The sequence below is a fragment of the Pelophylax lessonae genome (assembly GCF_965119305.1).
Source record: "Pelophylax lessonae genome assembly, chromosome: 2".
In the NCBI taxonomy this organism is placed as follows: domain Eukaryota; kingdom Metazoa; phylum Chordata; class Amphibia; order Anura; family Ranidae; genus Pelophylax; species Pelophylax lessonae.
In genome coordinates, this window is record NC_138769.1 from 718,993,307 (window position 1) to 719,010,643 (window position 17,337).

At 44.8% G+C, this 17,337-nt stretch overlaps 1 protein-coding gene across 1 annotated transcript; it reads right to left on the bottom strand.

Annotated features, from left to right (window-relative positions):
- Positions 1-532: 532 nt before the first annotated feature.
- On the bottom strand, positions 533-15,171 carry LOC309547489 (large ribosomal subunit protein mL48-like). The gene is made up of 4 exons (XM_082247360.1): positions 15,139-15,171; positions 10,510-10,612; positions 6,203-6,292; positions 533-862 (listed from the first exon to the last, which is right to left on the bottom strand). The coding sequence occupies exons 1-4, from the start codon at positions 15,159-15,161 to the stop codon at positions 788-790; spliced, it is 291 nt and encodes a 96-aa protein (XP_082103486.1). The 5' UTR covers positions 15,162-15,171; the 3' UTR covers positions 533-787.
- Positions 15,172-17,337: the final 2,166 nt, after the last annotated feature.

The window sequence follows — 17,337 nt, forward strand, 5'->3', positions numbered from 1 at the left end:
TCTTTCACCCATAGAAAACATTTGGCGCATCATAAAGAGGAAGATGCGACAAAGAAGATCTAAGACAGTTGAGCAACTAGAAGCCTGTATTAGACAAGAATGGGACAACATTCCTATTCCTAAACTTGACCAACTTGTCTCCTCAGCCCCCAGACGTTGGCAGACTGTTATAAAAAGAAGAGGGGATGCCACACAGTGGTAAACATGGCCTTGTCCCAACTTTTTCTGAGATGTGTTGATGCCATGAAGTTTAAAGTCAACTTATTTTTCCCTTAAAATGATACATTTTCTCAGTTTAAACATTTGATATGTCATCTATGTTGTATTCTGAATAAAATATTGAAATTTGAAACTTCCACATCATTGCATTCTGTTTTTATTCACAATTTGTACAGTGTCCCAACTTTTTTGGAATCGGGTTTGTACATAGGGACAGAAAGTATGGGTAAAAATAAATAACCAGACTGGAGTTCAGCTTTAAATTTTAAGTGTTATGACGAGGTGTTGTGGGTCGCATTCTAGTTAAACAGATCAATTTCTTTCAAGTTATTCACTTTTATTTTTAAATATTACAAGTATTGTATAAAATAAAAAAAATGACTGTCATCCATAACCTTCATCCCATCCTGTACCAGCTCTGACCAGAGCCCAACATCACACACACTGGTACTAGCCTGGACCAATTTCTCCATTTCCCAGCTGCTCGGCAGATTTTCAGTTGCCCGGTGTATCCAGAGAGGTTCATTGGTGGTTCTCGGATTCTCCAGTCATCTCCATTAGTAGGGTCTCAATTAATGGCAGCTTTCATCTTTTCCACATCTGGCCGAACTTTGAATCTTTTCAGGTAATCTGTCTCTGTATGCTGCGGAGATACAATAAAATAACATCTGAGATGTACAGAAAAGGAAGGTAAAGAAGTTCTGTTAAAAGGGGTTTTCCATTTTAAAGAGACTGTCACTTTGTCTATTCAAGGTAAAGTGACCACCAAGGTCTCTTGTAAAAACTAGGCCTCCCCCCATTTATCAAAGGTTAAATCCTCCTTCCCCATCAGGTGACTGCTTTTGAAGCCTGCAATTGGCCGGTCAGGCCCGAGCACTGCACCTTGGCAGGAGTTCACAACTTGCTTAAACCCCTGAAGCACCAATTATTCACCAAGTGGCTTTAGCAGTGGGAGGAGGTTTTGTTTCTTCAAGAGAACCTGTCACAGCGTTCCTTTCTAAGAAAAGTTCATCATTGTGGAATAGACTCCCTCCAGAGGTGGTTCTGCACAGCTCAGTAGATTGCTTTAAAAAAAAAAAAAGGCCTGGATTATTTCCTGGGTGTACATAATATAAATGGGTACTAATATTTATAGGCAGGGCTTGACAAATTTGCCTGAAATCTAGGAGCCAGCTAAAAAAGTTAGGAGCCAGTTTTTTTTTTTTTTTTTAAACTAACAACCAAGCTTTATTTAATAAAATGGATACTAAATTTACACATAAATACGACTAGAACCCCACTCTCCTCTATAGCGCAATTGGATGGTAACAGACTGTCTGTCTCTTTCCATCCGATGCTATCTGATCCGATCCACGGGATGGATAGAAAATAGAACCACCATCCATCTGTTTTTGGAGGACAGGATCAGATGGGGGCAGATTACCGCTCCATAGAGGAGAATGAAGGGTCCGATCAAGTCTGCCTGAAAAACTGACAGGCGGACCCGATCAGACAGCCCGTGTGAAAGGGGCCTTCGGCTGTGGCACGGCGATGAGAAAAAAAAAAAAAGATTATATATATATATATATATTTTTTTTTTTTTTTTTTTAAATAATAAGAATTGAAAAAAAATGAAAGATGTTTTTTTTTTTTTTTTTTTAATAATTTAAAAAAAAAAAAAAAAAAGAAAAAATTATTTTTTATTTTTATTAAATTTAAAAAATAAATTAATAATAATATCCACACTCCCTGTCCACTTACCTTTAAGCAAAGGTAACTGGACAGAGAGATGAAGCCTGCAAAAACTTCCCATCTCCTTCCAAAGAGCAGATGAGAGGGAAGGCATTGAGAACATGCATTCCTCCCGGCCACCACAAGAGGGCGCCAGTTACCCTAGCCTCTCATCTCACAGAAGAAGGCCGAAAAGCCGGGGACTCAATTTATGGATGGCGTGGAAGTCCGTGCACTCGGGAAAGAAGGTGGGGGCGCAAAAGGGACAGGACACCTCCTGCTGGGCACCCCAGGCGCCAGGTCGCTAATTCTAGTCGCAAATGCGACCTGGCGCCCGGGGATTGTCGAGGCCTGTTTATAGGTAAAGTTGATCCAGGGAATATCCGATTGCCTCCCGGGGGGTCAGGAAGGAATTTTTTTCCCCTGCTGTAGCAAATTGGATCATGCTTTGCTGGGGGGTTTTCGCCTTCCTCTGGATCAACTGCGGGTATAGGATTGTGTATATGGGATTGTAGGATTTAATTTTTATTGGTTGAACTAGATGGAGTTGTGTCTTTTTTCATCCTAACTGTGACTGTATCTGCATGATATCCCCATCTCCTCCCATGATGTGCAAAAATGCACAGCATACTAAGACATTGGTCGGTCACTGATGTTAATCCCGTGCACAGGACATAAATCATTCTCATGCCCGGCTCTACTCATTGTACACGGAGCTGGTATGTCGAAAGTTCCAAAATAAAAAATCTTCAGCCATATAACTTTTCCTGTTAATGTTTTATACTTTAAAATTTAGATCCACTTTACAGGGAACTCCAATACCAATTGCAGTCACATTTCCCAATGGGAAGACTACCCATTCTGTAGCCCAACTGGCCCTAGGCAGAATTCACACTGGTGTGGTTACCGGTGTTTTCATACACTGTAAAATGCCAGTCACAACAATTGTTTTCAATGCATCTTTTTCACACTGAAATGCAGCATGGAGCTGTGCTGCAGTGATCTGTGATAAAATGCAGATATGCTGAATCTTATTACAGTGCATTGGACAGGATTGTGTGCCACTGTACAGCAGTGCAGCGAATCGCGCTGCTGTCCAGCAATATAAACAAGTGTCACTTTTTTTTTTTTTTTTTTTTAAAGCCCGTGGTGTGTGAAACACACTCAAAAGACTTAACACCCGGTGCATAAAAAAGTGCACACACGCAAACGTGGACACACAAAAAGTGCACAAGGCGTACACACATGGCCCTCCTCCGAAGAGGAAGGGCCCTGACCCTGATCCCCCGGGGCGCGAAGCTCCTGACAGGGACTGAGGTACTCACTTAGGTCCACCCAGCCGAAACCGGGCGGACCCCATTCTTCAGGGGGACTGCCGAAACAGCCCACCCCGAGTACTAGGTAGGGCTCCCCCGAAGGGAGACCCCATGGGAGAGGGCGAACTAAGCCAAAAGGCCATATCCACCCCCTCCCAAGACTTACAGGGCAGGCCCGAAGGACCTACGCCATCAAAGTCGTGCAAAGTGCTCAACCAAAAAAAGGGACAAACGTGACACACAACAAAGAAAAACAGAGTGGGGAAAAGGGAAGTGGAGAAGTGCAGGGTAGTGCCAAAGTGCAAAACCTTGGCAGGCCCCCCGGCCAGGAATAAAAAATTCCTCTGGTGTTGGCCAAAAGGCCCACCCCAAGAGGCAGGTGCTTGAAAAAGTGTGATGGTGCAGTGACCAAGGTGCCACAAAAACTCAGGTGAGCTGCCCCTCACCAGTGAGATTGAGGCACCCCTGGGCTGCCACCCCAGGGGCACATACACCACGGGCTTTTTCGGTCTCAGCCCCCGGCCAGACCTCGTGTAGCCCTATCCCATCAGGAGGCATCAGAATTTTAGACAGCTTAGGGAGAACCTGCCTTCAACTGGGGACAAGCCTTTTGCAAGGCCAGATTCAACCCAGGAGGAAAGGTTCCCCCACCACCATCCGCCATTCCTTACCAATCACATCCAGAAGCAGTACTAACCGTGGTCGCCTGGCTTTCCCGCTCCCTTCAGACTGACAGGGCGGACCCATTCAAATCAGGAAGGCATTGGAACCATCCGGCTTTCTCTGGTTTGGCCTACTCCGGTCCTCCAGTTACGCCCAGAACGCCCCGGTTAACTTCGGCCACCACCGATACTAACCTTCAGGTTCCATTCCAACACTGATAAGAACAGATACTACACTTGATCTTAGCCAAAAGGCCGAGAAGCATTAAGGAGTTTATTGGGGATAAATCCATAAATATGCATCCATGATATAAGGCAGTGGTAAGCCCTGTGCAAGTACCCCAGACCTGTGTTATGAAACCCAAATGGGTAAAAGGACTCACAGGATGGTTCCCATCTGACAAGCTGCTGAATAGATAAGACCAGCCAGGACGGTGCAGTAGTGCAGGAGACCATGTCGTGTTCCAAGCCGTAGAGTGGTGGTGAAGGAGGGTCCCAACGGGTCACGGAGAAGATCCCGTGTTGCCAGGTGGATGAAAGGCAGGAGAGGTACAGATCGGTGGTGTCGCCGGAGAAACCGAGAGAGCCCCGCTCGCGGCGGGTGCACAACGGGAAAGCAACCTGGACATGACGTCAGACCCTCAGGGAGTAGCCGTCTAAAGTAAGGCTTGAGCCGCCGGTGGTAGGAGACTGGATCTGCTGGTGGAAGGCGGATGAGAAGGGGAGGCAGGGTTGTCCTGACAACGCGTTTCGGGCGTAGCCCTTTCTTAAGTCACCTGCCTCCCTTTCTCATCTGCGTTACACCAGCGGATCCAGCCGCCTACCACCGGCGGCTCAAGCCTTGCTTTGTCGGCTTTTACCTGAGGGTCTGATGTCACGTCCAAGTTGCTTTTGTGTTGTGCATCCGCCGCAAGCGGGCTCTCTCTGTTTCTCCGGCGACACCACCTGTCTGTACCTCTCCTGCCTTTCTTCCACCTGGCACCACGGGATCTTCCCTGTTTTTCTCTGTGACCCTCATTCACCACCACTCTATGGCTTGAAAACACAACATGGCCGCCTGCACTACTGCACCGTCCTGGCTGGTCTTGTCTATTCAGCAGCTTGTCAGATGGGAACCATCCTGTGAGACTTTTACCCATTTGGGTTTCATAACACAGGTCTGGGGTACTTGCACAGGGCTTACCACTGCCTTATATCATGAATGCATATTTATGGATTTGTCCCCAATAAACTCCTTAATGCTTTTTCAATTACATGGTGTCTTGTACCATCTATGACATTTGTTGCTGCCATCACTCCCCATCTGGTGGGTCCATTCAGCGCTTCTTTGTGGCTATTGCTTGTGTGACTGTATACTTTGAGCTCCCATCCTGGGAGCCCCATGTGTTTTATCCTTTCATCATAGAGGGGGCGCTGGTTTCGTTACTCAAGTGGCAGACACTTTTTTTGCTTTTACAACTAAAAAAGATCCTCAACTACAAGGTCAGAGGTCAACTACACCAACAGGGCTGCTGATAAGGTAGTACAGCCAGCCCCGGGCCTCATCAGTTCAAAAGAGGGGCCCGGGCACCAGCCAAGCAGGAGGGCCAGCAGTCGTGCCTTATTGCTGACACTTGTGACTACTTTATTTTTCTTCCTCTGGCTGCACTGCAGGGGGATCGGTTCTAGTATCTGCGCCCCCTTCTCCCTGCTATCTAGGACCCCAGGGTGCCCCTTTCCATCACAGTGCTGCGGACTGCCCTCCTCTCCTGCCAGTAGCTGCTGAGGGCACACAGGTGGGTTATTTCAGAATGGTGAGTGGGGGAGGACACCCTGAATGAACACAGTGAGCGATCAGTACCAATCACTCACTGTGGAGGTGCAGATATTACCGCTATCATTTGATATTTTCAGAGGAGAGGGGCCCTGTCAGATGGGCTGTATGGGGCCCCATGATTTCTTTCAGCAGCCCTGTACACCAAGCCTAAAATGTCCATCTCAGCCCTCTCAACAATACTTGGGATATAAAAAACTGAACCTCTCAGCCCCACCAACTAACTGCCGCCTTCAATTCTCCAGCTCCTGTTACTGGCAGCTACCATATGATTGGTCAACTGTGCGTCCGTGGCGTCGCTCCAAAGGTAGAGGAATTTAGTTCCACGGTTACAGTGTGCGTCCAGGAATGGGAGTGGAGCAAAGCAACCTAAAAAGGATCGGCGTCTGCAAGCTGCATGCTCTCACTTCATACCGGTAGAAAGGTCAGTGGAGAGGTCATAACCATTCCATAGGTTTAGTATCTGAGATCAGTTCTCTTACCTCCTTGACCTGAAGCTGGACCCCTTCTGGCTGATTCATCATGAGGACCTCCAGGATAATAGGGGCCAGTGTAGCTTTGAGTCCACTCACCTAAGAAAAGACCACCATGAATAGCCGGTACCATTAACACTTTCAACATCAAAGAAATACACCTGTAAAAGCCTCCCTTGTGTAGACATCGAAAAGCCCCTAAGACTGCTGCTGGGTGCCGCCATCTTGGATGTGATGTCAGCAGCCCCAACAGACTCAAAACTGTCACTATGGTATTTGCCCTTCACGCCTTCCCTGGCAGCTACCAAAAAAAAGTTAAGGGAGGAGCTAGGCCAGTACAGACAATAATTTGACACCCCCAGAAGAGAACAGGGCTCGAACATGCTAGGATTAAGGGGGCTGTGCTAGAGAACGGACTCTTGCTGTAGTATTCAATTTTCTAGCAAGTCCAGAGGCCTCCCAGGTGGGTAAGGCCATAATGTACTAGTATGAACAGCATATTAGTGCATTATGGCAGACTTACCTGTCATATGGTGTCCTCCCAGCACAGCGCTGGGACTGATCCAGCATAACCCCTCCCCCCTCCCGGCGCTTCCATCTTTGCTCGGTCTTCCTTTCCGGGTTCCGTGCCTTCCGCCACTTGATGGGCCAGGGCGCGATTACGCCACTCCCACGCATGTAATCCTATCAACGTGGCCCGGATCGGGGCCGTGAATGTTCGCTGAGCTGTGCATGTGCACCTCAGTGAACACGACGGCTGACAGGCAGACGGCTGACAGGCAAGGTATTTATTACAGAAGAGACCCCATTGGTCTATTCTACCATAAGTTTACTTCCTCTTTAACCACATTAAGACCACCCACCGCAGATTTACTGCCTCTCCTGCGTGAACTGACGTAGCTCTACATCAGTTGCGGACGTGGTGCTGGGGGGCGAGCATGCACCGCCGGGGGCGCGCTCCCACCCCCCACTAGGCAGTGGGGATAACGTTGCACGGGGCCAGTGGCACCGATTACTGCTGGCCATCTGCGATCGCTCCCCGCTAAGAGAGAAGGACGGTCAGCTGCTGTAAACACAGCCAACCGTTCTTCTCTCTGGAATGATCACAGAGCTCCTGTGATCCTTCTATACAGGATCACAGGTCTCTATGGTCATTTCACAAGCCCATCACCCCCACAGTTAGTAAACACTTCCCTAGGGAAAGTTCCCTGCTGTATCCAGTACTGGGGAACCCCCATTTTGTTACAGGATACCAAGATGGGAAGTTTAAAACCCTGCTGGAAAAGGGAATTTTTCAGATATCTGACTTTCTTCTGGAGTTAAGATGGGTAACAGTAAGTGAGTTAATGGACCCCTTGGGCCCTTTCGGCCTAGATTTATGGAGGGCCTTTCAATTACGCCATTTTTTGAGATCTTTACAACTCCCCACTCAAGGAGACAAAGATTTAACAACTTACGAAAAAATGTGTACTCAGCAGGGAATGTTAGACCATGCTATATCTAAACTGTACGCTTTATTAACCACTTTACGTCTGCTCACAGTAATATTACTGCGGCAGAGTGGCTCGTTATCGCCTGACGACGTAGTACTACGTCGTCAGACACTCCCCCTTCTGGGCGGCGCTTGCGCGCCGCCGGAGGCTCGCTCCCGCTGTTTTCATTCACAGCGGGAGTCGGGCCAGGGGAGGAGCAGCGGCGATCGCCGCTGCTCTTACCCGATCGTCGGGGATCGAGTCTGGAGATCCGCCCGCTGTGGATCTCCATAGTGACAGATCAGACTGTTCAGCATAGCTGGACATCCGATCTGTCCATGACTCACTCAGTCACCTCCCCCCCTACACGTCAGTAAGCACCAGGCATACATTAACCCCTCCCTCTCCAATAAAATTAACCCCTTCCCTGCCAGTGTCATTTTTACAGTAACAGTGCATATATATATCACTGATTACTGCAGTAATGTCACTGGTACCCCCAAAAGTGTCAAAAATGTCAGTCAAGGGTCCGATCTGTCCGCCGCAATGTCGCAGTCCCGCAAAAAAAATCGCAGATCGCCGCCATTACACGTTAAAAAAAAAAACACCAAAAATGACAGAAATCTTTCCCTTTGTTAGTAAACGCAATAACTTTTGCGCAAACCAATCAAAATACGCTTATTGTGATTTTTTTTACCAAACATAGGTAGCAGAAAACAAATTGGCCAAAAATTTTTAAAAAAATTGGTTTTTACATCTTTTTTGGGGGGAATTTCATATAAAAAAATGTTAAAAATATTGTTATTTTTTCAAAATAAACGCTCTTTTTTTGTTTATAGCGCAAAAAGTAAAAATCGCACAGGTGATCAAATACCACCAAAAGAAAGCTCTGCTTGTGGGAAAAAAAGGACGTAAATTTCGTTTGGGTACGGCGTCGCACGACCGCGCAATTGTCAGTTGAAGTCGCACAGCACCGAATCGCAAAAAGTGGCCTGGACGGAAGACAGCAAAATCCTCCGGTGGTAAAGTGGTTAATGACATCAACAGAACGATGTAAACTACCGTTTTTGAGGGAGTGGGAAAAAGAAATGGACATTACTTTTTCGGTAGAACGAGAAAAGCAAATAATCAAATCAGTATTTTCAACCTCAAGATGTGTCAGAATACAAGAATTAAATTACAAAATACTAGTCAGATGGTATTATACCCCAGTAAAAATGAACAAGATCTCTAGGACAAATACAGATCGGTGCTGGAGGTGTGGGACGGGAAGAGGGACAATGTTCCATATATTTTGGTCATGTCCCGGAGTAGAAATATTCTGGGAACAGATCTGGAAGACGATACAGGAAATTATGAAGTGTCAAATCTCTAAAGAACCGGCTCTCTTTCTGTTCCATACACCCAGCACACCCATTCAGGGATATAAACAATCTATTATGCCACATTTTATAAACGCAGCTAAAACATGTATCCCTCTTAAGTGGAGGGATACTGACCCCCCTAATATAAAAATGTGGATAAAGAAGGTTGAGGAAATAAATAAATTAGAGAATCTGGTAATGTCTGCCTGCCAACAATCAGATAAATATGAGAAGAAGTGGAAACAATGGAAAGAGTATGTTAAATCAGAGGAATGTCAATCATTAATGATAGAATAAGAACTGGCTGATTAGAAATAGATAAAAAATGGCGAGCGGAATACTGAGAGTCTCGGGATCTCCATGAAAGGCCAATTGGGAAGAGAGGGGAGAGAAACTTATATTTTTCCTTTTTTTTTTTTTTTTTGGGGGGGAGAAGAAGGGAAGGAGGGAAGGGACTGGGTAGAAAAGGCTTTTTTTGAGAATGGCTATGATATAATATGTCAGTCACGATGTTTTTGGAAGTTAAAAATGTAAGGAATGACATGTATATGTTTATGAATTGGAATAAATAAAAGAAAAATAAAATTTGAAAAAAAAAAACACTTCCCTAGGCTCACACCTAACCCTTTAATCACCCCTAGGTTAACCACTTCCCTGCCAGTGTCATTAGTACAGTGACAGTGCATATTTATAGCACTGATTACTGTAGTAAGGTCACTGGTCCCCCCAAAAGTGTCAAAAATGTCAGTTAGGGGTCCGATCTGTCCGCCGCAATGTCGGAGTCCCGCAAAAAAAAAATCGCAGATCGCCGCCATTACTCGTTAAAAAAAAATAAAAATGACAAAAATCTTTCCCTTTGTTAGTAAACGCAATAACTTTTGCGCAAACCAATCAAAATACGCTTTTTGCAATTTTTGTTTACCAAACATATGTAGCAGAAAACAAATTGGCCTAAAATGTAAAAAAATTTAGATTTTTACTTTTTTTTTTCGGGGGGAATTTCAAATAAAAAAATGTGAAAAATATTGTTATTTTTGCAAAATTGTCGCTCTTTTTTTGTTTATAGCGCATGATAAAAAAAAATAAAAAATTGCACAGGTGATCAAATACCACCAAAAGAAAGCTCTGTTTGTGGGAAAAAAGGACGTCAATTTCATTTGGGTACAGTGTCGCACGACCTTGCAATTGTCTGTTAAAGTCACGCAGTGCCGAATCGCAAAATAGGCCCTGGTCAGGAAGGGGGTAAAATCTTCCGGGGCTTAAGTGGTTATAAAACATACTGCTGATAATTTAGGAGGAGGAGTGGGAATACCCCAAGGCGGACAGAAATTATCTCAGTGATGGAGTCCCTGCAAAAAAAAAAAAAAAAGGGTGACTTCTCAACAGGTTCGCCATAGAACTTAAACAAGATTTCTGGTTGCCCTGAGCCTTTAAAGCCAAGTATTGTACAATGAAAATGGAAAGAAATGTCTGGGCTCACCTGGACGACTCTCTCGTGGGTGGAGAGTATGTAGTCGACGGACATCCTGCTTCCCGAATCCTTCAGCAGAAGAACCTCTGTGCTCCTGGTCTGCAGGGCATAGCTGGTGAAAGACATCAATAAAAAGGAGCTTTTATTGCAGAGTAGACACATAAAGACCAACTGCCAGCAATTTACACATAAAAAACAACACTTAAAGCGGAGTTCCGGCCACATACACATTTGTGAGCTAAAAATACCCCCCTAATCCTAAGCTATCCCCAATTACCCTAACACTAGCCCCACATTACAGTACAGTTATGGAATAAAGATAAATTCTTACCTTTAAAATTGATTGCAGAGCGCGGCCATCTCCGGTGTGGGCATCTGAAGCCACGGTGTCCCCCGTTGTGTCCCTCTTCCTGGGCTACCCAAAATGCCGATCGCAATCTCGCGCATGCGCTGTAGATTGCGATCGGCAATCAGAGTAGCGGCCGGCCGCTCCCATTGCATCCTGGGATTGATGACGCTCATCTCCCAGGACCCAATGCCGCACAAGGAGGAAGAGGAAGGAAGGTAAGTTCATTTTCATTAAAAACAAGGTAAGTGAAACAAAAAAAAAGGAAATATTAATCATCCAATTCTTTTTCAGATTTTTTTTAAGCTAACTGATGCTGCAAAGTTTATTTTTAGGCTGGAACTCAGCTTTGAAAAGATGTTGTTGGCTGGATTCTCTCTCTTTTTTTTTTTTGCCCAAGCGTGAGGTTAGCTTTAAGCTGATCTCTAGCTTTTAGTGAACTTTAAATATCCAAGCTGGTCCAAACAAGCCATTCCCTTCTCAATGAGATGTGCCCGCTGTATAAACTGTATGTAGCCTCGCCTTACTGTATACATTGCTGTGTTCTTGAAGCAGGATGGGGACTTCCGGTCTCAATCTCAGATAAAAAAAAAATCCCATTGGTCTCAGCCATTTACAGGGAGTTTTGTATTCTATGAATGAAGTCAGAGATTGTGACATCATCAGCAGGCCTCTCCGCCTCAGCCAAGCAGAAGAAGCTTCAATTCATATAATACAAGTCACCCTGTGAATGGATGAGCAGCACTCAGCCCGACTCCATTTTGTTTTGAGAACTGAACAGTAAGACTCCCTTTCCCACTGCCAGAACACAGCGCTATATACTGTATGTACAGTAGCTGTGGCTATATATACAGTTTATACATCCCACACAGCAGGCACATCTAGTAGTGAAGGAAATTGTTTGTTTGGACCAGCTTGATCGAAATGAACAATTTAAAATTCACTAAAAGCTAAAGATCAGATTTAAACCCTCTGACACATTGGATCTACGAATGTGATCTCCATACCTGTAGAGAAATGGTAATCACAGGTCTCTCAGAGATACAAAGGTGATCCTCACACCCATACAGAGATGGTGATTATAGAGATTTATAAGAGCTACAAATCAGATCCCCTATACCTGTACAGAGATGGTGATCATAGATATCTATAACTACAAATCAGATCCCCTATACCTGTACAGAGATGGTGATCATGGATATCTATAACTACAAATCAGATCCCCTATACCTGTACAGAGATGGTGATCATGGATATCTATAACTACAAATCAGATCCCCTATACCTGTACAGAGATGGTGATCATGGATATCTATAACTACAAATCAGATCCCCTATACCTGTACAGAGATGGTGATCATGGATATCTATAACTACAAATCAGATTCCTATACCTGTACAGAGATGGTGATCATGGATATCTAGAACTACAAATCAGATCCCCTATACCTGTACAGAGATGGTGATCATAGATATTTAGAAAAGCTACAAATCAGATTCCTATACCTGTACAGAGATGATGATCATGGATATCTATAACTACAAATCAGATCCCCTATACCTGTACATAGATGGTGATCATGGATATCTATAACTACAAATCAGATCCCTATACCTGTACAGAGATGGGTATCATAAGTTTTTTATAAAGCCTTGTACCCACGATGAGATTATTGGATGAATGATCATCCTTTTTTTTTTGCATGCTAGTCCCATATCGAAAATTAAGAGGTTACTAAAATTACAAAAAATTCTCATATAAAAACGGAACAAAAATTTAGCAGTGATGTAATGCAGGGCTCAAAATGTAAAGTCCTGAGCTACTAGCCAGGCCTTCAGGGTTACTCACCACCAGTTGCCCCACCCAACTCCTACCCTGCCCCGCCCCCAATTCCTGGAGGGGGGGCTGAAGAGAACTGGGGAGGGCTGGAGGGGGGGGGCTGAAGAGCACTGGGGAGGGCTGGAGGGGGGGGCTGAAGAGCACTGGGGAGGGCTGGAGGGGGGGGGGCCGAAGAGCACTAAGGGGCTGGAGAGGGGGGGCTGTACAGCACTAGGGGGCCAGCAAAAAATATAAAGAAGTTGGATAGGAGGGGGATGGGGCGGCTGCATATAGAGGAATTGATCTTTGCATATCAATTCCTCTATATGCACTCACCTTCTCAGAGCAGCGCAGATGGAGGAAGCAAGCTGCCTTAAGTGGAAGAGATGATCGGCGCAAGATAACCCCTTTGCCAGTGTCAGAGCGCGGATCATCCAACTGTAACAGCTTGTAATTGCCGGGCGCTCGCTGACACACACAGTCCCGCCTCCTAGCCCGGCTTCTTTGATAGACGTCACACGTCCTGGTTGGCCAGGTGTTCTGTCCATCAAAGAAGCCGGGCTAGGAGGCGGGACTGTGTGTGTGTCAGCGAGCGCCCGGCAATTACAAGCTGTTACAGTTGAATGATCCGCGCTCAGTCCCTCAGGTGGCCGGCTGTCCTCTCCTCTCGCTCCCGGAGCTCGCCCTACATAATTTTCCACTCGCAAAATGCGAGCAGGCGAGTGGAAAATTTGAGGGCTGATGTAATGTATTCTATTGCATTTGTATTTTATTCTAGTTTGAAAACTGTACTGATTAAGGAAAAATGTTTGTGTTTGTTCCATCGGATAATAAATCGTAAGTACTGTAGTGATCGGCTCTCGAAAGTTGTGTACTACTGATCAGATTATCATACGATCGCGTTGCAAGCGGTATTTTCTGCACAATTTTTTGATTGTCTCTTCAATACGATTTTGGTTGCTTTCCGACTTCTGCCCCTAAACGCCTTCTTCAAACACCTACGTGTGCATAGACATATAGACTAACACAGAGGGGCATTTAAAATGTCAAACACCTGTAAAACAGGCATTTGAGAGCTGAAGTGTGCATGAGGCCTAAAATATACAAAAAAGTGATTCTGACACTCATACAGTGAAGGTGATAATGTATATATAAATAAAATACAAAAAGTGATTCTGACACCCGTACAGAGATGGTGAATATGGATATCTAAAAGAGATACAAAAGTGGTTCTGACACCAGTACAGAGATGGTGAATATGGAAATCTAAATAAGATACAATCCCTGTACTGTCAGAACCACTTTTGTATCTTATTTAGATTTCCATGATGACCAATGAAATTCTGACATCCGTTGAGATGATGAGCATGGATATCTAAATAAGATACAAATGTGGTTCTGACACCCATACAGAGATGACGATCATGGAAATCTAAATAAGCTACAAAACGTATCTCTGACATCCGTAAAGAGATGATGAGAATGGATATCTAAATAAGATACAATTGTGGTTCTGACACCCATACAGAGATGGTGATAATGGATATATAAATAAAATACAAAAGTAATTCTGACACCTGTACAGAGATGGTGATCAAGGAAATCTAAATAATATACAATCTCTGTACTGTGATTTAGATATCCATGCTCATCATCTCTTTACTGATGTCAGAATTACGTTTGTATCTTACTTAGATTTCCATAATCACCAATGTAATTCTGACATCCATAAAGAGATGATGAGCATGGATATCTAAATAAGATACAAAAGTAATTCGGACACCTATACAGAGATGTTATCATGGATATCTAAATAAGATAAAGTAATTCGGACACCTATACAGAGATGTTATCATGGATATCTAAATAAAATACAAAGTGGATCTGACACCCGTACAGAGTTGGGGATCATGAATATCTATAAGACCCGGTTCACACTGATGCGAGTGCCGGGTTCGCATGTAATGTCGGAGCGCACTGCTCCGACATTACATGCGATCAGCTGTGCGGTGCGAGTTTAGCCATACAGTTTGTATGGCTAAATTCGCATCGCACCCGGTGCAAACACGCACAGGAGGCATTTTTGCAGCCGCATCAGGATCGGATCGCACAGCGGTTCACACTTGTGCGATCCCATCCTGTGCGAACTGCACGATCGCACTGCGATATGCGATCAAACTGGGGGTGTCGTTAAGATTACATTGACACCCCCAGCGGATCGCATATGGCAGTGTGAACTGCCGGGGGTGCGTGTGCGATGCGGGAAAAGGCTGCGAATTCGCAGCCTTCCCGCATCGCAATAGTGTGACCCGGCTCTAAAAGTCTCAAATTTGAACCCAACACGTGTACAGAGATGGTGAAAATGAATATCTATAAGTGTTACACAGTTTGGATCCCCACACATGTATAGAGATGGTGGATACCTATGTAATTTCTCTCTATGTGAGCTTTCAGCGGTGACAAAGTGACTCACCTCTCCTCCACAGTGACGGACATCTGGTTAACCACTTTACCACCGGAGGATTTTGCTGTCTTCCGTCCAGGCCACTTTTTGCGATTCGGCGCTGTGCGACTTCAACTGACAATTGTGCGGTCGTGCGACGCCGTACCCAAACGAAATTTACGTCCTTTTTTTTCCACAAACAGAGCTTTCTTTTGGTGGTATTTGATCACCTGTGCGATTTTTACTTTTTGCGCTATAAACAAAAAAAGAGCGTTTATATTGAAAAAATAACAATATTTTTAACATTTTTTTATATGAAATTCCCCCCAAAAAAAGATGTAAAAACCAATTTTTTTAAAAATTTTTGACCAATTTGTTTTATGCTACATATGTTTGGTAAAAAAAATCGCAATAAGCGTATTTTGATTGGTTTGCGCAAAAGTTATTGCGTTTACTAACAAAGGGAAAGATTTTTGTCATTTTTGGTGTTTTTTTTTTAACGCGTAATGGCGGCGATCTGCGATTTTTTTTGCGGGACTGCGACATTGCGGCGGACAGATCGGACCCTTGACTGACATTTTTGACACTTTTGGGGGTACCAGTGACATTACTGCAGTAATCAGTGCTATATATATGCACTGTTACTGTAAAAATGACACTGGCAGGGAAGGGGTTAATTTTATTGGAGAGGGAGGGGTTATGTATGCCTGGTGCTTACTGACGTGTAGGGGGGGAGGTGACTGAGTGAGTCATGGACAGATCGGATGTCCAGCTATGCTGAACAGTCCGATCTGTCACTCCCTGTCACTATGGAGATCCGCCCGCTGTGTTTACACACAGCGGGCGGATCTCCAGACTCGATCCCCGACGATCGGGTAAGAGCAGCGGCGATCGCCTCTGCTCCTCCCCTGGCCCGACTCCCGCTGTGAATGAAAACAGCGGGAGCGAGCCTCCGGCAGCGCGCAAGCGCCGCCCAGAAGGGGGAGTGTCTGACGACGTAGTACTATGTCATCAGACGATAACGAGCCACTCTGCCGCAGTAATATTACTGTGAGCAGACGTAAAGTGGTTAAATAATTTATGAATATACCGCGCAAATCTTTCTACGTAGAGCATGTTGTGCCCGGTCACCTGGAAGTTCAGGGTGCCGTATTCATGGTCGGTGCCTTGTTTAATCTCCTTCTGCAGTTTACTTTTTCTTTTATCCTGATGTGAAAAATGTTACAATTAAAATGTATGTTTGAACAAGACAAAAAATTCCGTACATCTGTGCACTGCAAGCACATTTCCTGTGTTTTATCCCTTAAAAATGCTGCAAGTACAGAAAAATACCCAATGGTGTGCTAGAAACCCAGTCAGCTTCTATCTTCCTCTAGTAAGCTGACAACACTGCCCTTGCTGCATTGACGTTATTATCCATTCAATGATTGGCAGAAAACATTAAGGCTACATTTACACCAGCGATTAAGGCCTGTGTGAATTGTAGCGGTAGTTCCTGCTGCAGCTCTCTAGGTGCGGCCGCCGCGCCGTTCACTTTAACAACAGGTCGCTGGTGGCCTTAGCTATTCGTGGCTCTGCACAGCCAGCTCTGCACACTTTGCGCTCGACCATCAGCGATCACTGTAGGTAAATGCTGGCTGTGCAGAGAGCTGTGAATAGCTAGGGCCGCCAGCAACCTGTCATAGTGAACGGGGCCGGCAACCCCACCGGTGTGAACGTAGCCTAAAAGCCTACTTATGTCTGAAAGGCCACCTGGACTAGGCAAGACTTACCTGAAAAATAAATAAATACATGCAGATATTTTTGCAGGAAAAAAAAATGTGCATTTATTATTTTTTTTGTTTTACAAATCACACAGATCATGCTGAGCCCCCATGATTGAAAGAAATGAAGTCCAATGAATAAAAGGGGTGGACCAGAGACAATCAAGCTAGGATGGAAAGGGCTAGATAATGCTGGACATCCTCCTGATAGGAAATGAGAAGGGATCTGTCTGACTTGCTGCAGCTTCTAATGCACATTGTGAGAAGCTTGCATTGTGCAGTGAAATCAGAGCAAGCTATTTCAGTATAGGAGGCTTTACAACTGTGCAAAATTGAAGGGAAAGCTGGAGTTTAGTTTTAAAACCCTGATAAAGTCTGAAAGGCCCCCCTGAATAACAGAATTTTTGTAAAATCTTACCTGTAAAATTCCTTTCTCTGAGTCCTCCGACAGTCGCCGCCACTTCAT

What these genes read in the sequence shown, in the direction of transcription:
- LOC309547489 (XM_082247360.1), bottom strand. Translation starts at nt 15,161, where the DNA reads ATGTCCGTCACTGTGGAGGAGAG. An exon ending in TCCGTCACTGTGGAGGAGAG is followed by an intron (nt 10,613 to 15,138) that starts GTGAGTCACTTT and finishes GTCTTTCACCAG; the next exon opens with CTATGCCCTGCAGACCAGGA. An exon ending in CCCACGAGAGAGTCGTCCAG is followed by an intron (nt 6,293 to 10,509) that starts GTGAGCCCAGAC and finishes GTCTTTTCTTAG; the next exon opens with GTGAGTGGACTCAAAGCTAC.